Source organism: Pleuronectes platessa, chromosome 14 (genome assembly GCF_947347685.1).
Source record: "Pleuronectes platessa chromosome 14, fPlePla1.1, whole genome shotgun sequence".
Lineage (NCBI taxonomy): Eukaryota > Metazoa > Chordata > Actinopteri > Pleuronectiformes > Pleuronectidae > Pleuronectes > Pleuronectes platessa.
In genome coordinates, this window is record NC_070639.1 from 8,969,312 (window position 1) to 8,990,480 (window position 21,169).

The 21,169-nt window shown below is 40.6% G+C and overlaps 1 protein-coding gene across 2 annotated transcripts in view; it reads right to left on the bottom strand.

Moving 5' to 3' along the window:
- Positions 1-5,425: 5,425 nt before the first annotated feature.
- The window catches only part of LOC128456323 (rho guanine nucleotide exchange factor 7), a 28,143-nt gene continuing 12,399 nt past the window's right edge, over positions 5,426-21,169 (bottom strand). The window contains exons 3-21 of one of the 2 annotated variants that reach the window (XM_053440431.1): positions 20,602-20,686; positions 20,316-20,449; positions 19,516-19,717; positions 18,114-18,202; positions 16,884-16,978; positions 16,625-16,720; positions 16,250-16,372; positions 15,137-15,275; positions 14,984-15,043; positions 14,742-14,888; positions 14,053-14,139; positions 13,889-13,967; positions 13,671-13,810; positions 13,091-13,312; positions 12,922-13,015; positions 12,235-12,324; positions 7,722-7,815; positions 6,622-6,676; positions 5,426-6,295 (exon numbers count right to left, since the gene is read on the bottom strand). In XM_053440431.1, the coding sequence (XP_053296406.1) occupies positions 6,173-6,295; positions 6,622-6,676; positions 7,722-7,815; positions 12,235-12,324; positions 12,922-13,015; positions 13,091-13,312; positions 13,671-13,810; positions 13,889-13,967; positions 14,053-14,139; positions 14,742-14,888; positions 14,984-15,043; positions 15,137-15,275; positions 16,250-16,372; positions 16,625-16,720; positions 16,884-16,978; positions 18,114-18,202; positions 19,516-19,717; positions 20,316-20,449; positions 20,602-20,686 (2,154 nt within the window). In that variant the 3' untranslated portion in view covers positions 5,426-6,172. Of the gene's footprint in view, positions 6,296-6,621; positions 6,677-7,721; positions 7,816-9,956; positions 11,779-12,234; positions 12,325-12,921; positions 13,016-13,090; positions 13,313-13,670; positions 13,811-13,888; positions 13,968-14,052; positions 14,140-14,741; positions 14,889-14,983; positions 15,044-15,136; positions 15,276-16,249; positions 16,373-16,624; positions 16,721-16,883; positions 16,979-18,113; positions 18,203-19,515; positions 19,718-20,315; positions 20,450-20,601; positions 20,687-21,169 lie in introns of those variants that run through there. The other variant, XM_053440432.1, reaches the window with a different exon arrangement.

The window sequence follows — 21,169 nt, forward strand, 5'->3', positions numbered from 1 at the left end:
CAACTTCCTGATTTCTGTTATATTATTATATGACATAAATGTCTTCAAGTAACCTTTAAATCATCTCATTTTAACCATACACTTAAGATTGTGTTTCGTATTCTTAAGATAAAAGTGATGGTTTTAACTTCCCTGTCAAACAATTGCTAATTCCAACAAGTTGTTCTCCACATTTAATGATCCATTCATAATGACCCAAAAGGACAGGCACACACGCACACACGCACACACGCGCACACGCGCACACACGCACACACGCACACACACATACACATACACACTCAACCAGGTAAACACAGGTAGGTAAAAGTAGAAACACATTTGTAAAAAAGTTTGCTATTATCATAAAGAAATCCTTCAAATACCATTTCTCACTCTTGTTGTATGATATTCTGCATATTATAGTGTCACCTTGACAATTAAGAAGTTGTGCACAGGGTTAACGGAATAACTTCAATGTTTTATTTCATGAGAGAGAAAACTGCTGGAGACTGTGGACAAGGCTAACCAACTACTTTGCATGCAACGCCCTGAACACACTCAGATACACAGAGACACATACACAGAAACACACAGAGAGTTTAAGTCCAACCGAACAGGGTGAAGTTTACTCACCATTGGTTAAGGGCCATCTCACCCTATTACGCAGTAAAAACAAATCAGGTTTCAGGTTCATGTTTGTATGCATGTCCTCATCATCCTTCACCTCCACTGTCACATAACTCTGGTCAAATTCAGAAAAAAGGACATGACAGGTCGAGATTATGGCACAAGCATCGTGTCTCCAGTCGAACAGTTGGTCAATAATCACTCTCCATGAACTGGTTCAGATGGTCAGAGAAGACACAGGAAGCTGGGTCCCCTCAGTCAGCACATAAGTCCATAGAAGTCCAGCACTTTTCATCTTGTCAAACACAGAGGCTTCTTCAAGAATGTGTAGACTCAGCTGAAGATCATCGCGGTGAGGCAGCTTTGATCTGCACGATCACAGATTATAACAATGACACAGATAGTCTGATGCGTCCTGGAGGCAGGAAAGGCTCACCTGTGTTTCTCAGCCACCCATCACGTCTCCAGGCGGTGAAAGCCCTCCTCTCAGTTTTATACCAGCGCAGGAGAGCTGCTCTCCTCTCGTCTCTCCTCTCATACGCTCGCCTGTTACACGTTGACTGCTTTGCTCAGCTCTCGGTGCACTTGACCGATCCACTATCAGCCCCACCACTCTCAAGTCCACACAGCTTTGCACAGTCCGACCTACCATTTTCATGATAGTCTCACACACTTGCCTTCTACCCCCTCTGGTGTCGCCGCACCGGTCACCTGTAGGCTTGGGGGCACTCGAAACCATTTCCCAATCTCCTTCCCTCCTTGCCTCCTTCTTTATCTCGTCTGTCATCCGATTCCTGTCATTTTCACCTCCCTCACTCCCACTCACTTCTCACTCCTGCCCACTTTTAGTCTTTTGACTTCCTCTAATAAGTCCTCTGCCTGTACCCAACCATTACCAATTTTCTCTGACCCACTATTTGTTATTAGCCCCTTGCCTTCCTCCTCCCCTTCCTCTTATCCCTCCACTCTCCATCCCTGTCTCTGCCTATCCTCCTTATATATCCTCAGCCTTCGCTTTGCCTTCTCCCCATCTCCAGCAGCATGAATATATTATTATCTACACAATGGGGCCCTGCTTATTGTTTATGAATTACCAGCCTTGCGGCCAAACAAAGCCTATTTTCATAAGAAACCTCCATTTCATTTCAGCTCCAATTAGATTGGGGGCTAAAGAATAGGAGTCCTCAGGCCTCAGCCCCTAAGGATGGCAGGTCCATTCAGCTTCATTCAATGGGGCCTTATTGCTTTCCCATACAAAAGAGCACGTGGACGGGCTTTCAGACTGAAACACCAACCAAAAATGACTGGGAGACAGTACTGTACAATAACAAATCTTTAAAGAAAAGACACTGAGTGCTTATCCTCCCATCCATCAATTCATCCCTCACTCTTCGCTTTCTTCCTCTCCTCTGTTCATATATTGTAAGACCTGGACATTAATGACAGACAGTTGAAAGAGAAAGGGAGTGAAAGAAAGAGAAGAAGAAAGAGGCAGAGCAGCTCAGTTTTTCACAATACATGTCAAGTCTAAATGATCACTGGCTGTTGAATAGACAGAGGGAAGGGAGAAGAAGTGAGTCGTGTGTATGCATGTGTGTGCATGTGTGTACATCTGATTGATTCCCTGCTTTGAGAAGAGAGAGAAAGGAGCGAACGAAAAGAGAAAAGGACCTTGATGCTTTTTCTGAGCGCCACAATGGTCGCGGGGTCTGAGCCGTATTGTTGAGCAGCCACAGTGACAGGCTGTCACTCCATCCTGGTGGGAAGAAAGAGGCAGAGGGAGTGAAGAGGGGCTGGGGCAGGTCAGAACCTTGATAATGCACGTCTACCTCCTTGGTTCATGAGTTTCTCACCCAGCAGACACTTGACATGAAGACAGAGGCTTTATAAGTTTGGCCCGGTAAGTGGGAGCAGTAATAAAGCCATGCTGGAGTTCATGTGTCACAGCAATGTGACTCAACCTGGTAAAGCAGGCAACTAAGAGGTCCAGGTAAACTTTGATGTAACAAGACAACTCTTGTTAATACTCCTGTTCGTGATTGGGAGACTGAGCAGTTGTCGGCCAATCAGACACTGGCCAGCAAGTTCAGAGCATGACAGCACTGGCCCTGGCTTTATCTGCCGAGATCTGCTTCACGCAATGAATGCCAATTTCGCCTTTGTTTCTAAGAGAAAAATATTCAGCATGAAACAAAAGGCAACAGTTTTCATTACTAATGGGTGGACAAGGTGCAGAGTCACAGTGAAAAGGTTGACATCTGTGCTTATTCATCCAACAGAAGCAAAATGGGATCATCTCCCTCCACAAAGCTTGTCCACAATGGTCAGGGGACACCGTAGATTAGAATATGCCAGTCGTTTCAAAAAGAGGTGCACAAACACATACAAACATATACACATTCATGAGCATGAATGGTTTTTTTGTTAGGTTCAGAGACAAGATGCAATCGATATGAATGCCATAACCATTACCTGAACAATGGAGATGTTACAAATGGGATCTGGGTTTAGAATTGTGACCTGTTTTGAAAGAGTGACTCTGAATAATAAGTGTGATTTAAAAGTTAGAAACTTTAAATATCAACTGTGGGTCATTTTTATGTTTCAGCTTAGGTCAGCTCGTGTAGGAATGATTTCTAAGGTGAATGCGGCTGTGGCTGAGGGGTGGTCGTCCTCCAACATAAAGGTCGGCAGTTCGATCCCCAGTCTGACCCATCGGCATGCCGAAGTGTCCTTGGGCAAGATGCTGAGCCCTGAATGGCCCCCCATAGAATAACAAAGTGCTGCGAATAGATGCACAGTAAGAATGTGTGTGTGTTAAACTGTACTGTAAATCACTTTGAGTGGTCATCAAGACTAGCAAAGCGCTATATAAATACAAAACCATTTAACATTCATAAAATCCCTGTGAGCATCAGTTAATGTCAGTAGAGTGAAATGGATGAATACTGCAAGTTGGGACTCATGGACAACACTAAGAGCAACAGCAGCATCTGCAGATCAAAACAGATGCCACAGTGCTTAAACTTTGATCTGCTTGTTTAAACACTATGGGTTATTTTCTATATAAAACCTTACACCAACAACAAAACATCATGCCCCTCTTGCAAAAGCAAACAATAATTGAACATCAAACTCTTATAAAAGCTGTATTTTAGCTTCAAAACACATGATTATTATAAGCACCAGATGCGAATCCTACGCAGTGATATATATAGTAGAAATGAAAAACACTTGCACAATGGATATCTGATGCAACAACAGCTTGAACTTGAAGAAACATTTTCCTCTGTCCAAGTAGGAGAAGCACAGATGTAAATACAGTTATTAACAGTGTCTCTGATTTACAAAGAACCAAACAAGCTAACAAACTAAATGAAAGTTGGAAACATGCACGAACTGACTCAGCTAAAAAGCAGAGAAGCGGTCCTGCTTGTGAATTAACCCTCTCTGTTCAGCTGTGTTTTTACAATACTACATTTTGATAGTGTGGTAAGGAGCTCTTCTTATGAAATGCTATCTGGAGTCGAGTAGCAGGAAAATACCAGAACTATTAAGAGCGCAATGTAAACAGAGGCTCAGCAGCAACTATAGGCTAATTTAGTGAAGTAATGGAGAACACAAACATAGAAGACAGATGCTACGTGTTAGCACAAACAGCACTTAGCTTGCAGGGGTGAAGCAGTTATTCCCGGTCCCAAGTATTTACCAGTAGAAAAAGAGAACACCTTCCAGTGCAATAAACGAATATTTTAGAGGATAATGTCCTCTAAAATACCCTGTTCTTTTTAAAATGTTAAAAAGAACAGGGTAAACAACACACTGAGGGTGTTTAAGGGGATTAGAGGCAACATGGCGGACGTAAACACTTCAAATAAACCCCTTTGAAAAAAAAAAAATGTGTATATATGTTTATAACGTATCACCTGTGGGCGGAGTGATACACTATGGAGTGGTTCGGTCCGGAACTACTTCGCAGGCTGCTTTTCAAAAAAGGAGACAATGATGAAAGAAATGAAAAAAACAATATCTCACTAAGTTACTAATATAAATTCTCACCTGCACTGTTCAGGTAAAAGGTTATTGCATTATACTGAGATAAATAGGGTGGACAAAGTATGTTAAATCAGAACAAAAATGTAACATTATACTATACTTAAACCATATACTATAAACTTTACTACACTTTAGTTTAATGTATCAGTTAGTTACCGCTGGTAGCTCCATCATCATTTATAAGTTGATTATATTTTCTATTTATAATTTAATAAAATATAGTGGAGTGAAAAGTAAAGTACTTGCCACCAATACGACTACTACTCAAGTAAAGTAAATATAGTAAGATTAGTACTAGAAGGGACAGACTCAGGGGTTTCCTCAAGTTTTGGTGAGTGTCCGTTATGGTGAATGATGCAAAAGGTCTCTTCTGGAAAAGGTCACTTGTTGATAGACCTGCTGATATTTCATGTTCACAAGAGGCCTATGGACTGTGGTGAGGAGCGCCGAGTAAACGCTGCATAATCTGAAAAAAGATGAATACACTAAACAAGGCCATGTACAGTAGTTGGTGATATTTATGGTTGAATTAAACTTTTATGGGGCAGCTCCAGGTTGATCCAAACAAGCATGAAAGACAACTATTATTCCTCTAGAAGTGAACTATTCAACGTCATAGATTTCTTTGCATCAATTTAAGACAACTTGATTCAATACAACTTAAAGTATAAACTCAATGAGAGTACAATATAAACTAAATCAGACCTTGTTAGACAGTTCCTTTGTGGTCTTAAAAACAGATTTCAGAGGCAACTCAAAGTCATCTTCTAAAAACACATTTATTTCTCCTAAAGGACAGAGGCTCATCTTTTAGCAGTATTTACAATATACAGTACCGGGTTAATATCTGTACACTTCCCATAGGATGCCCAGAAATTAAGTCAAACCGCAAAGTGGTCAAACAATAACGATGAAAAGACAAGAAATTTGTTTCCTGGCACAGACTTTCGTTAAGCTTGTGTCATGGAAAGAGACCCAACAAAAATAAATTCATAAAAAAAATTAAATAACATAAGAGTGGTTATGCGGAAATGGCATGGTTCAAGTTCAGAGTTGTCCAAAGGGCTTTGTGACCATTAAAACCATTAATGTACCATTTATGTACCAGTGGACAGCGTCCTGATGAATGATTGTAAACAGACGGAGAGGATCTCGCCCTGGTTTCTCTTTGGCCACACTGATCAAGGCCATAGACGGTGGATGATGAATGTTGAAGTGTGTGATGTCCTCGCCCTCTTGCTTGCTGTTCAAGGAATGTTATTGTGGAATAGATGGTCGATGCTGTTGAGTGGTTCTGGTCTTGAAAGGGGCTGTATTGACATCCTGCTTAAAGCACACACACATGCACCCATGTCAAACAAGTACACAATTACCTGTTTACAGATTCACTCTTGCTCTCACTCACACAACCAGCCTTAACGTGTGTGCGCAAAACAGAAGCAAGTCCACATATACGCATTTCTTTTTCTCTTTTCAAAGTTTCAGATGGAGATTGTGTGCGACGGCCTCACAGGTTGGTCTCATCCCATGTTGGGTCGTTCATGCTCTTTAAAACCCTCCTCACAACCTTCTCTAGATCCTTCCTTGCCCTCTGCTCTTCCTCCAGTGACCTCTTCATCTTCTTAGTGTCCTGTTGTGGAAAAAAATATTATAACACAGGCTGTTGATTAGCAGATTTAGAGAAGACATGAGAGACTGTCTCAATCCAAGGCTAAGGTCCAAGGCTATTATCGTTAGCTCAAATAATGTGCAAAATCTCAGCTTTCAAACATCTGTGTTCAAAACAACATTCCTAAACTTTATTACAAAACAGGTCAATACAAATAGATCTAACTCCACTTAGTTAAAGCTATGTCAACCAACTTTTTTTTAGATTAGATCCAAAAACAGTGACATTTTACTTAAAGCTATATAATTGATAAAAAACACAATCATAATCTATCATTGAACATTTACCTGTTTTAGTTCCTGAACCTCATCCCTCAGAGCATACACCACATCCACCAGGGTCCTTTCAGACAGGAAGATTTACAGGTCAGCACATCAGTAACACCCACAGGTCTGCTCATCGAATGATAGGTTCACACTGATTGAAGTCCATTTTAAAATGACACTCATACACTACCACCTTAGCATATTTGCACTATAGCACATAATTGCACTACTATTTTTTCTTCTGGTGTATATATATATATTTATATATATATATTTTATTTTCTATTTAAAAAATTTGATTCTATTTTGTATTATTTTATGCAATATTTTGTTTGCTTGTAATTATACTGAGCATTGCTATAAGAGAGCCTGTGACCCAAGCATTTCATTGCCAGCGACTGCTTAATGCTTTTGCAGAGAGGTCTTTGGATTTTGTCCCCAATCTCTTCATCATCAGTATCTGCAGGAGCAACAACTGTATTAACCAGAATAGGTTTAATTGAATAAATGGGCATGATTGTTGTTTCAAGACCTACTTGATAAGAAGCAAGATATAATCTCAATGCAGTGTCACAGACCAAGAGCATAATAATAAGAGTTACAGTTGAAACGTTACGTACTTAATGTGCAAGTCTTGAAAAATATATAATCTCAGTCATAAAATTCCTTTTAATATAAAGGGAGATTGTGCATTTGTCGAATTGCCCATAAACTGGTCAATCCTCTTTATTTATTTTGTAATAATGGGTCTCTTTGACCTCTCTTTTTGTAAAGTACTTAATAAATCAAGCTCTACTTAATTATCTCACTAATAGAACATTACAACTCGATACATCTTATTCCTCTGTGCCATGAGGCGTATTGAGCTGGTCTAAAGTGGAAGTCGTCCCTAACAAATGTACTTTTTTCTCCTGAGTAATAATTGCAAGAATATACAGCTGTTATTGAAAATTACCCCATTTTAAAGATCTTAAAGATTTAAGTCTTCAGTTGAAACAGATTGGCTGGGGCTGTGTGCTACAGTTACAGTTTGATAGTAGACTACGGCTATTTTGGTTTCGGTCCTTCAATTGGATTTACAAAATTTTAATTCAGGATAAAGGAGAAGCACGTTAACTTACTTGTCCTCCGCTGCATTTTGTCCATTGCGACTTAGATCTAGGACCTTATCCTCACCAGGGATGATCACATGAAGTCCTGTCTCTCGTTGCGGTCCTGTTTCAAAACAGAGGAGTACTCAACACCTGATACACAGCTTTTTCTCACCTTGCAGTGAGATGACATCTTCAGTATATTACGTTTTCATTCCACAGTGTGGGCTTCTTCTGGAAGGGCCAGCAGCACCAAAGAGAAGGAGATATACCACAATTGTTGGTAGTAGTGTGTTAGTCATGCACAGAGAAGAAATCAGATAGGAGACAGGGGAAAGAGAAAGGAAATGAGAGACAGTGACAATATCAGCTGAAAAAAAACAAAGAAATTCCTTCATTTATTCACAATACATTTCTCTGTCAGTAAGAATCCTAAAATGAAAACACGCAGCAGATATAATCATTATATTTCATCCTCACAAATCACCAGAAAGCCAGTGTCTACCAAATGACAGATTTATTCAAAACTCATAATACAGCGTTTGGGACTTGAACACTTGAGCATTGTCAAACAGATACACTGAAGACGCTGTTTGCAGATAAGACGTGGTCACACGTGTGAACTGGATACAGCACTAGAGCACACTGAGACGATGTTTGTCACAGACAGTCTCTTTACCCTGCCGGTCCCACAGTTAGTTTCACAGAATACACCCGTCACAAAGTATAACACGTGATGTAAAGACAGTGATATTCTCAGCTCAAATACTCATAGAAGGTACGATGGATTTGTTTCCCCTTGTTCCATGACAACTAGTATTTACAGAAAGGGACACTGTGTGCTCTTCGTTTATCAAGTCCACACTGACAGTATACAGAGGTTGAGTGAATAGATCACATAGATTCCCATATAGTCATCTCTTGTTTTTTTTTTCTTTTACACTACGAATGAGCATTTACTTTACAGTAACACTGAATACTTAAGTCTACCTTTACGACTATATCATACACACTCTAGGCAGAGGACAAAAAGTACAGAATTATACAGATCTACCCCCCGCCCCCCCCCCCACCCCCGACTCCCATTTACATGATTGTGCAAAATAATTTAAACACTTCATGTTATAATTTCAGTGTAAACTTTAAATCAGACCAATAAAATGTAGAAAAAAAAGAACGCAAATGATTCATCCAGGGATCATTTTGTAAACATTGACATAAAGAATAACATAAAAAAGAAAAAGAAATGCCTTCATACAAAATAATGAATAAAGAATTTTCATTTTCATTAAATAGTACCGTTACATGGACCAATATATTCCACATGTTACCTGCATTGCTTACTGTAAGAGGAGATAGACTCTAAGGGGATGTCAAGCTGTACTTTTAATACCAATACTGGAAAAATACTTCTTCATAAAAATAGTTATTAATGCAGGTTAGTATGGAAAACCAAGCAAACCAGACACCACAGAGGGGTGTCTGACTTATGAGGCCGTAGCATAGGTGTTAGTTTGTTGTGACACAAGGGATCTTTGTTTATGATGCTATGCTAACTATGTCGAACTGTCAGAGCCGTCAACAGCTACACTTTAAAGAAATAGTTAATATTTTGGTATGTAGGATTATTGGCCTGTGTGCTGTGGATTAGTTAAAAAGAGACTGATACCACTCTAATATCTGTGGTAATAATGGTTGTATCGTAGGATAAGTTAACCAGAAGTTGGATAAGCTAACCAGGAGCACCCCAGCTTAGCAGGATAGCTTCTGGTTAAGGTAAGTTAACAAGATTTAGGTTGGTTTAGCAAGACAGCTTCTGGTTGAGGTAAGCTAACCAGATGCAGGTTAGCCTAGCAAGCGAGCTTCTGCTACAGGTAAGCTATGAAGATACAGGTTAGCCTAGCAAGCTAGCCTCTGGTCAAGGTAAGCTTCCCAGATGCAGGTTAGCCTAGCAAGATAGTTACTGGTTGAGGTAAGCTAACCAGATGCAGGTTAGCCTAGCAAGCGAGCTTCTGCTACAGGTAAGCTATGAAGATACAGGTTAGCCTAGCAAGCTAGCCTCTGGTCAAGGTAAGCTTCCCAGATGCAGGTTAGCCTAGCAACATAGTTACTGGTTAAGTTAAGATAACCAGATTCTGGTTAGCCTAACAATATATCTTCTGGTTAAGGTAAGCTAACCAGATGTAGGTTAGCCTTGCAAGATGGCTTCTGGATAAGTTAACCGCATGCAGGTTAGCTTAACAAGAAGGCTTCTGGTTAAACTAAGCTAACCAGAAGTTGGTTTGGATAAGCAGAGGCCTGTAAACTTTGCTTAGCATAAAGACTTGAATACGAGGAACTGCTAGCGGGGCTAATTTATTCTTTGTTTTCTGTTCTCGTCCATTGAAGGTTAACTGTTCTCATAACTAAAACATAATCTTCTAGTTATGACAAATAATATATAGATTCAATTGAAATTAGCCAGCAGCTCCTCTTCGTCTTCTCTTTATTTTAAGCTAAGCAAACTTCTCATAACTAGAATATTAAAGCGTGTCGTCTCTGCACCTGAGAGTTGAATTAATCTTCATCTCGAACTCTCAGCAAGAAAAGCAATTAAGCATAATCTCAGTTCCGAAAATATCAGATCCTTCCTTCAATGAATTGGAGAAACATCCCTTCTAAACAAAAAATATCAACTTGTATAACTGTAGCTGTATTAGGTTGTAGTTTACAGTTATTAGTGTTGCACTGCCCTGTGCTGGACTATGAAGCTTTATATTTCATTCAAAAAGTAACTTGAGATATGATAAGACTAAAAATAACCCTGTAGAACCACTGACGCAGTAATATTACTGAATTTAAGATCAGGCTTTAGAGGATTATGCTTAGGAGACTTCACAATAAAGCAAATTATTAAAATGTTAACTTAACAGTGCACCAAAAACCATTGTCACTTAACTCTAGTGGTGCACAGCTTGGATAGTACCAGAGATAAGAATGAAAATTAGTTGTTTTTTTATGTGAGTAAGCCCCTTGAAATGCACCATTCTTAGCCTGTTAGCTTGGATCTAGTTAGTGAAAGCTTGACCAGAGTGTATGTGATGATCTCCTCTTTCTGTAGCAGCTACAACAAAGAACGGACTGACGGTCACATACTGTTAATGTTGGCAAGAACAGAGATTATTCAGCAGTGGTCTGGTTATTATGTTGAATATTGTTCTGCTTTCGGCTGGCAACATGAATAGAACTTTAAAAATTATGAAAATAATATTATAAAATGTTAAGAATTTGGATATTACATTTGCATGGTGCTATTTTATCAGCCAGCAGGGGCATATGTGCCCTCAACCTGTGTGTGTGTATACGCGCATGTGTCGTATCTGTGCTATATTTGAGCATTCATACTCTAAAGTCACATACTTGAGAGAAGTAGTACATGGTAAATAGAATACTCTCGTTCCTGAATTACATCTGAATATCAGACAGGAAAAACTCAGTCCCCATCTCTCCCCCGTCTCTGGTTCCCCTATATTCCCGTCCAACTTCCCTCTCCACTCTCTGCGACGAGAGTCCGTCGCATTTATGGTCAAACAAGGGGAGTGGTCACATTCAAGATAAATTAACAAGAATTACCTAACACTTACTGCATGACAACTACAGAAAGAGAGGAGGCACATAAAAGGGAAAGTGTCAAAGGCAACAGGGAGATGCTTTGAACATCTTCAAAACAGACCGTCGAAATAAATTAACAAAATAAGTTAACAAAAAAATTAACAAATATATATTAGAAAATAAATAGATCAATTAAAAAAAACGTTTTTCTTTCATACATTGAAGGTAAAAGAGGTAAACGTGCTGTACGTTACATTACAGTACAGCGTGGCAGTACTGTATATTCTTCAGTTCTGGTGAGAGATGCAGCTCTTGCGCGGCACTGAACCCATCCTGTAACTGTGGTTGGTCCAGATGGAGTCATAGTCAGAGTCCTCCGACAGGTCAGAGGTCAATTCGGGCCGTGACACGCTGCTGCGGCGGCCTGTTGAGTCCGCGCAGGAGCGGTTCACATCGGCCAGCACGTGGTTGTGCATCAGGTCAGTGCCCTGCCAGGCTGGACGAGGCAGAGCCGAGGTGGAGGTGACGTTGCGAATGTTGAGGGAAGAAATGGTAGGCGAAGGGAGAGGAGTGACGGTGCGGGTGGGGGGGGGGGGAAGGAGTATACGCAACACGCAACAAATGGCAAATCATAAAACCAATGAGATGGAGGATGAGATGATGGCGCAAATCAGAATACATGGAGAAAATCAAAGCGCAGTATGCAGAGGAGAAAGATTGGTGGAGAAAAAAAAGAGGAAGGAGGAATTCAACCACAGCAATGCCAAAGAGTGAAGCGGTGAGGAGAGACAGAGAGAGGAGAAGATATTGTTAGAAAGATCAGCTCTGAATACCAGTGTTAAAGAAAGGCTCTGAGTCACAGATATATAGTCAATACTAAGACAGCAAGCTACAGTATGAACCTGTCTTCTTCGTTCACATGTACGAGTCAGATTTGTGTTTTCTTTCTTACTGGAGTTCAGAGTCTGCCTGGTTTTGGCGCTGGTGCAGTAAGCCTCAATAACTTTCAGGATCTGGGCGTCTTCCTCCAGAGCAGCTGTACCTGAGAGTGTGCAAAAGGGAAAACATAGGTCACAAGCTCTTCGCCTCAGATCTCCCAACACTGCTCACTGCAATACTACCTACATTTTAGAAAAATTGCTGGTTTATTATTGTATAAGTGAAATAAACCGAACGGTAATAGCTGTCCTTTAGGTGGCCCCTTTAGTATGAATCCTACTATGAGGCAGCTGGTTGGCAACTTGGTCGGTACAGATGTTTGGCTCAGATTATCTGGTAGTGTGAGGGGTTACAGAGCTATTCTTAAACCTACCGGACTGCCTGCAGCATCACCGGGACCCCATGATAATTATCTTGCATGTTTGATATTTAGGATTTAAAATCAGGATGATTGCTTCAGTATATTCCTAACGTTACCAAAACAGCCAATAGGAGAGACTGAGGCAGCTGTTGGTGCAACCAAGTAAAGGTAAGCATTCTGAGGCTTACATCAGGTAGTGGTTTGTTTACACAAAGAAACGTGTAAAAAACGACCACATCTGGAAAATTTTGAATCAAACTATAACTTATGAGTAAGATATCACATCTGGGTTCAACTCAAACCGTAAACATAAAAAGGATCTTGACATTTTGAACATACTTTTCCTCGAAGCAAATTCCTCCTCAGACTGTTTTCTCTCTGGCTTGCGCTTGGGAAGAAGTTTCTTCACACTCTTAGGGCTTTTACTAAGATCCTGTAAATCAGAAATTTATTGTGAGAAATTATAATTTTTTTTACACACACACGTCCAAAAGACAGAGTCCCCCACCTCTTTGTAGCAGAGAGCGGCAGAGGGCCTTAGAGGGGGTGCAGGCCTCAAGCAACTCAGGCTCCAGGGTTTCGGGGTGTTGGGCGGCTCCAGTGGACCCCACATCATAGTGCTGTGAGATGATCCATGGGAGGAGGGGTGAGGCAGGGTGTGGTAGGTGGGGGCCACTGTCATGGCCCTGCCCTCAGCATGCCGGGATGGGGTGAGGGGGTGAGATGGGAGCTGAGGAACAAAACAAAAAGGCTTACTTCCTAATATCAGCATCAGCCTTCTTAATCCATACATATAATTCACTTTTTACTGTTTGAGAATTAGACTAATGGTGTGCAGAGTTATTGAGATACATCAAACATATTTACATTAAAATAAATATTTAAAAAAATATAACATTTGGAATAAGTTCTTAATTTTTGGGTAAATAAGCACAATGTTCATACTTTGGAATTACAAACTGTCCATCTGAGGCCCTGACTTTAGGGCTCACTCTGTAATAGTTCTTTACACTAAAGTGGGTAACACGTAAACAGACTAAAAAGAAAAGCCTCAGTATATGAGTATGTAATAATCGTCAGCTCCTGACCGTGTGGCAGGGCACAGTGAGAGGTTTGTGGCTGGGCGCCGTGGCTGAGGTGCGTTTGATCTGTCGGCTCAGATGCTCCACCCAGTCCTGCAGGTCCTGCTGGTTGGTGCACGCCACGTGGAGACGGTCAAACAAAGCTCCTGGAGGAACACAGACAATGACTGAGGGCATTGAAAATGGATTAAACTCTGCATCCAGCTCATCTGGTGTGGTCTTACCATTGAGCTCAAAAGCATTTTTATGGGCTTCACAGTCTTCTAGTTTGTTCACTGTCATACTGGTCAGGGGCAATTTTCCCTGCAGAGGAAAATCATTATATCAGACAATAAGTCTTAACACTGGGGAGCAGTTTAAGAAATGTTCTATCAGAGAAATTATTGACCTGGAATATGAAGCCGCTCATCCTGGGGCTGGCAGACAACATGAGGAGGACGTGATGGAAGAGCATGAGGTAACGCTCACTCTTCTCCTGAAAAATAGGATCAAGAACAGAGAGGTAAATACAGAGAGTGAATACAAGGAAGCAATAATCGCGCGGGTATGACACGGCTCTATAATGTCTGAAGCCAAGTTCAAATCAAAGATTCACAACAAAACTAATCTCAGACATGCACTGAGGTCCAGACATTTTATATACATTTTCCGGAGGGTCTGCATGTGAGAGCAGGAAAATGTCCGGAAGAAAACGAGTGGGACTGCTACTGTAAAAACATGGCAGACTCTGAGGGAGAGGATCTGCCTTCAAAGTGGATGTAGAGGGCTTTTTTTGTGTTTAGTCACAAAAAAAAAACCTGATTATCAATATTACATTCAATTTCTGACAACAGATCAACTTCATCCTACACACTGGACCTTAAAATGACTGATAACTACCTATTAACAAACACTTGCACAACAAACATGTACCCTCCTGCAGTCAAATGCATTAACAAAGTTACTGCTAAGTAGCATTTACTGGTTAAATGACAATAAAACACTGTCATCTATGAACTGTGATAGTACAATCAATTAATACAAAATGTTGTCAGTTCAGAGTGAAGTGCAGGTCAAGGAGGTGGGCGGTGCTCGTACCTCGGCACCAGGACTCTGGACTAAGACCTGGCTCATGTAAAGCACAGAGCCCAGCGTCTTGATGTCATCCCCCTCCCACAGGCGGATTGACTCGGTGAGAATCTGCAGCTCCAGCTCCTTGCGCTTCCGCACCTCCTGACACTGAGCCTGGCATGACGGGAAAAGACAAACTGCTTAAAGTCCTGTTGTGAAAGTCTGGCTACATGCTGCGTCTGACGAGACAGGAAGTGTTTTCAGCTTACAGACAGATTTTTGAAAGACGCCATGCACTTCTGGATGTCTGGCCTGTCGGGGTAAGTCTCCTGGAGGAAGAGAAATGTATTTGGTTATTAAAACACAATTCATGACCTTTTCTAAGATTGCACCGAGACAAATGAAAAGGCACAGACACACACCTCCATGTGCCTCTCCAGCTCTTTGAGTAAGTTGGGGTACTTGTCGATTCTCATGAAGGGTTTACTGAGGCCCGTGGTCAGGGTGAGGATCCCAGGGACGACGGCCCCCCTCCCCTCCATGAACTCCCCCAATACGTCACTACAAGAGGAAGGAAAGAGAGAGAGAGGGAATGGAGGTCACTCAAGGCATCAATCAACCTGGATGACATGCAAAGATTTAAATATGTTCTCTACCTCACAGATAGTTTTTCATTGGGTTTTTAGCACCACCAACAAACTATTCAGACAGCAACTCAATGGACTCTTTACTGGTATTTATTTTACACTGGTTTAAAAAAATAATTCAGGTCCAACATATCTACCTGGCATTCAGATTCTTAGATCTCAAAATGTGATTGCCTTCATAATTAAGATTGATTGAGTGGTGCATAAAAAAGAAAATCACTGAACAGGGAGATTAACAATTGAGCAGCTACAGCTGAAACTAACAAATAGTTTTTTCATCAAATAATCCAATTTGTTTTAATTGATAGACCAATCAAAAAGCCCAAAGACGTTGAAAATAAGGAACGCTTGAAAAAATTACTGAATCGATTAATTTGTTTTCTTAATAATTGCCAGTTAATTTCTGTTCATTTGAATTGGATTCGATTACTACATTTTGAATGAATGAGTTAAATTAGTTAATTTCGTTGACACTGTACCATGGCTCAGTTTGATCCCGACAGAGAGACACCCCCCCCCCCCTTCTGGTTGGACAAAATTTTAGTATTTAGTACTTTTCACAGCTGTTAATTTGGTTCTGACTAAACTGAAACGTGTGAATGTCTGGACTAAACCAGGTAGGTGTGAAACTGTCCTTTGTCCCTCTCCTTGAGTTGTATTCAAGTTGTTTTGCTTTGTAAAGAAAAAGTACTGCCTCAGCTACAGCTGTGCTGGTAATAGAAGACTGCAAAGTGTGTACTTAGTGTGCACAGGGTTGAGCCTCTAGATCTGCCTCACTCAGCAAACAGCAGGTTACAACAACAACAACAGTAAAACAAAGACAAACTTCACCAAGTCCAAAACCTTATTTTTTCAATACGACCACTTGTGCTGCATGAAGGAACTCACCTGTACTGGGTGAGCACATTGACTGCACAGGGGTGGTTGGAGCAGTAACCGATATACAAAGCTTTCATCTGTGGCATGAGGTTGAGAAAGAAGCCCCCCACCCTTTGCTGACTCTCTGGAAGCCTAAAAGAAAAAGATAGAAAATCACATTGTTAAAAATATATCTGCACAAATTCCTGTGAACCAGTTAAGAAAAAAAACAGCAGCAGCAGTATATTGAGTGTTTGGTCTGTGACCCACTGCAGATTGGTGCTATACTGTGTATTCCACATGCCTGCAGTACATTAAGCACAACACTAGATGTCCCTCTGCTTGTTATGAAACAGTGATGATGCTGCTGCTGCAGTGAGGCTGGGTGTGTAATGAGGGACTCACTTGGTGCACTCCTCCAGCGATTGGACGAGCATCTGCTGGAAGGTGCTGATCTCCTCCAGGTTTCCCAGAATTAGAGCCACATCCGAGCTGCTCAGCCTGGAGGCAAAAAGGAAAAGAAAAATGGTGACTACACATTCAGACAGGCGCGCAGCTCATGTATGTTGTTAGAAGAAGGACACATAATCAGATTGATCCAGCTTCCTGTTATACAATATCCTGGTTCTGGAGTCATGGAGCTTTGTGTGTGAATAAGTCGTACTTGTCAATGCTCTGAAGAGGCCGCAGGTAGTTCGTCAGGAGGCTCTGAAGTTCCTTGGAATATTCTGTCTCTGTTTCCAAAATGTTTTGCAACACCTACAACAGGAAAAGAGGAAATTACATTAGGAAATGTTCATATCCCAAAAACTGGAGTAGGATAATAATTACATTTTTGGAGTTAATAAACCATAGAAGCATTAAACAAATAATTTACTACATTAAAATTGATCAAGCAAAACATTAGCTCAAGATTAAATAGAATAGGAAAGATGTACTTTATCAATCCCAAACTGGAAAATTCCTGTTTTAGAACAGCAAAGTTTCACGCACATAACACGCTTTACAAAATGAAAAAAAATATAAGAACAAAATATGAGGAAAGAAGAATATAAACAATAAAAAATAAGATGTTAGGCATTGATCACCTTCTGTATATAATGAAATTGTAATGAACTGCATTCATATCTATCAAATCAGAGGTGGTTGAGCGAAGACCCAACAGTCCCCTTATCAAACCACATTTGAATTCACTAGATCTGGATTTTTTTTTATTGGTTCTGCACCACATTTCACACACTCAAAGATACCAGTCACCTAAACATGCCTGTTGTTTCATCAACATCCATGAGAAATCAACTCTGTCAAACGATAAAGAAAAGAGGAAAGAGTCCTGGGTCAGCTCATCTGATCCAGATTCACAGCTAAATTGTATGGGTTCTTCCGTGGGTCACACCTCACCTTTGAGGTTGAGTGTGTTTTGCATAACCCTGATAACTAGCTAACAAACAACTGCTAACAAAAGTATAACCTCCTTGGCTAAAATAACTATTGAGTCGGCGTTTGATATTGATTCAGTCCCATCATTTATTAACAATCAGCTGTACCCAACAAATTATTATGACATGATAATCACATGTCTTGAAGCTGAAACAATGAAACACTACAAGATGTATCCTTGTGTGTGTGTGTGTGTGTGTGTGTGTGTGTGTGTGTGTGTGTGTGTGTGTGTGTGTGTGTGTGTGTGTGTGTGTGTGTGTGTGTGTGTGTGTCTGTAAAAACACAACATCACTGGGCTTATTATGCAACTGTGATCACAGCTTTGTGAATGCAGGAATTAGGTTGTAAAGTTCTCAATAGAAAATGAGCAGAGATACAGGCAGAGATTAAAATAAAATTAGTCTCTAACACAAACACTTTCAACATTTCACTAAATGTTGAGTTGCGTTCTTACCAGGTTATAGTAGGTCTTGCTGATTGCAGAAGTGTCAAAGCCTTTAGGGGGACTCTTCAGGGTCCCCGACTTGGGAGACACTTGTTTATCTGTGATTAGAAAGTAACAAAATGAAACACTATATCGTACATGATGAGCCAATCAACTGAAACACTGAGCCGAAAGTAATTTATGCCTGAAAGATTAAATATCCTACAAAGATGTATATGCAAATAATCTTACATCTACAGTATACTTAAGTGAAGATACCCAAGCCTGTTGAAGCCTGCATTCGGACATACAGAAATTTTGAAATCATAAATCGTGTTTAGTCACGTTGGCTGGGCGATTTACTTCATTTTACATGCCTGCAATCAGAAAAAACATCCGGGAGCCAAACAGCGACTGATCTATAGATTAAGTTACAGATGTGTCAGGGCTTGTGATTCCCAAACTATAATAAATCACTGAGAAAATAGGAAATCTAAATACAAGTATAAATTATTCCTGTTACTCTGAGAAAAGGTGAAAAATAAACATGTATTAGTGACATGCATTTATAGGTCATTGACACAGATCAAAGACTAAACAATGATTTTACTTCCAATTTAAAAAAAAATCTAAGAATATATATGAAGAAATGTTACCAACTTTAAATAACAACAAGGTCACTTTAGGAAAGTAGTACAGAGTTTAACAGCTTTTCACTACTCTTGATATACAGTAATATCAGTTTTTTTGTGTACTTATTGATAGTTAAGTAGAATAACAAGACCCCAAAACACATCCCTATGTGTTTTTTTTGGTGCCTTGCAACGAGACATTTTCCTCCTGGAGGATCTGAACTATCTGTATAAATTATTATATAATTAGTCTTTACAATCTACAGTCCCTAGAATCAGTGTTAAATTGATCAAGTTAAAAATGTCACTCAGACAGAGGATCAGAATTCAAGGTGCTGCCTCGTGACACAAGATTTTTTTAGCCAGTGAATAAATAACGAACCACAGCAGATGTGAGGCTGTGTAACAATCGTATGACCAGAATGTGACAATGGTAACTGTGATGTTGTCCATAAATTGGCCCATTTTGAATCTGAGGGATGAGAAAATATCTGTGATGAATAATATGTAATCTCTCCATCTGCTTTGTTCATTCAGAGGAAGGTAGGAGCAGAGGATCCGTTCTGAAATATGTGGTTGAGGGATGCAAGTGATAATTTTGGAGGTTGTAACACATATGCAATAATGTAAAGAACTAAAACCCCACTGTATTAATATCTTAGTAAGCTAATGAACTGGTTTAGTTATAAAACCAAACGTTCTAATTGTCTTAAATCATTCAAATTCAAGACGGATCAACATCACATAGCTGTCACCCATCATAAGCTCCCTGCGTGAACACAAGTAGCCGAGGTACCTACCAGAGCCCTTGACCTCGCGGACATAGTTGCTAGGAAACCAGCCACTCTTTCCGTTGAGCAGCCCCTCCCACCAGCCGCCATCCTCCTGGCGAGTCACGCCGATGATGTCCCCCTTGGCGAAGGAGAGCTCATCCTCGTTGGTCTGCTGGAAGTCGAAGCGCGCTTTCACCAGCACCTGCTGTCCACTGTTCTCCGACATGTCCTGACGAGAACGAAGGGAGGATGTTACCAAAGAGGGAATGTGAGGTGAGACGCCGATGAGCAACAGAGTTAGTTGTGAAACATTAAAGGTTACATGGATTTTGTGAAACAAAGTATCACACTTTGTTTAATATCATGTAATTCAAACTAATGTGAATTGCCTATGCCATGTCCAGTTGCTTATAGATCTGAATATAGTGTAAAGTTTGAATGAAAGCTTTTAAGCAAAGTCTAATGATATATATATCGATATATATAAAGATATAAATATCTATATATTTATTTTTGTGACAACCCTCAACCAGAGCAGAGGTCTAATCAGTTGCAATAGCTTAAAACACCATGTGTTTGCAGGACCTTTAACCACCTATTTATCATTATATAATTGTTGCATTTAACAACTTGGAAACATTAATTGTCCATATTTCAGCACCCACTTAACTACTTTGTATGATGTATAATTAAGTATGTATTGATTCTTAATTTGTCATATTTGACTGTGCCAAAATTACAAAAACACATTATCAGTTTTCAGTGACCTTGGACTTTTGTGTTCCTAAACCCAGCTGTTAGTCAGCAGCAGTGAGAGTTGAGCTCACCAGACTGCGAAACTGGTTCTGCAGCAGCTTGGAGGATCGGCCCAGTGAAGACTGAGAAGACAGCGACTCGAAGGACTTGATGCGGTGGGCTGAAGAGTGGCGGGCACACACCGAATCGCTGCCCACGCCGATATCTGCACAGAAAGGTCAAAATATAAATACACCAGACCTGGCTCTGGCAGCCAGCGCCCACACACCTATGACTACTCGTCTGCCTTTCATAAAAATAAAAATACCCCCACATGCCGCATGAAACTCACTCATATTGCACATATTTTTAACTCACCTGCAGTCACTTTATTCAGAGCGACCAGACTGCTCAGCACCTTGGAGAAGTTCAGTCCCAGCAGCAGGTCACTGGCCTCAAACGGCTGCGGGTGAGAGAGGACAGAGTGAGACACGGCAGATCTGTGACAATCATCAGCAAGTCGATTTTCCTTTTAAAGCTAAATCGCTAATTCCAGCGCAGCAGGGCTGTGTCATCACTGGGCCACACTGTGAACAAGCGGCTAGCAGTTGATCAATAACTCAGTAACAGAAGTGAAACATAGGCATGCATGTAGGTCATATCTGCAGCAGCTACAGCTTTACACAATACTGTGCATCATAAAAGTTAACGACAGTAACTGAGCTTTGACCTCGCCCTGCTTTATGAGTAGGAAGTGCATCAAATGGTGAGATAGGACATTTAAAAAAAGGGTTAAATTGTACATCTTCAAAGCCGGGGGGGGGGGGGGGGGGGGGGGGCTGAGTGAAACAATGCACGTAGCTTTACAAGTAAAAAAAAAAAGTATCTATCTTAAATAGAAGATGAATGTGTGGAGGTAAATATGAGGATTGTGGCGGTGCCGCAA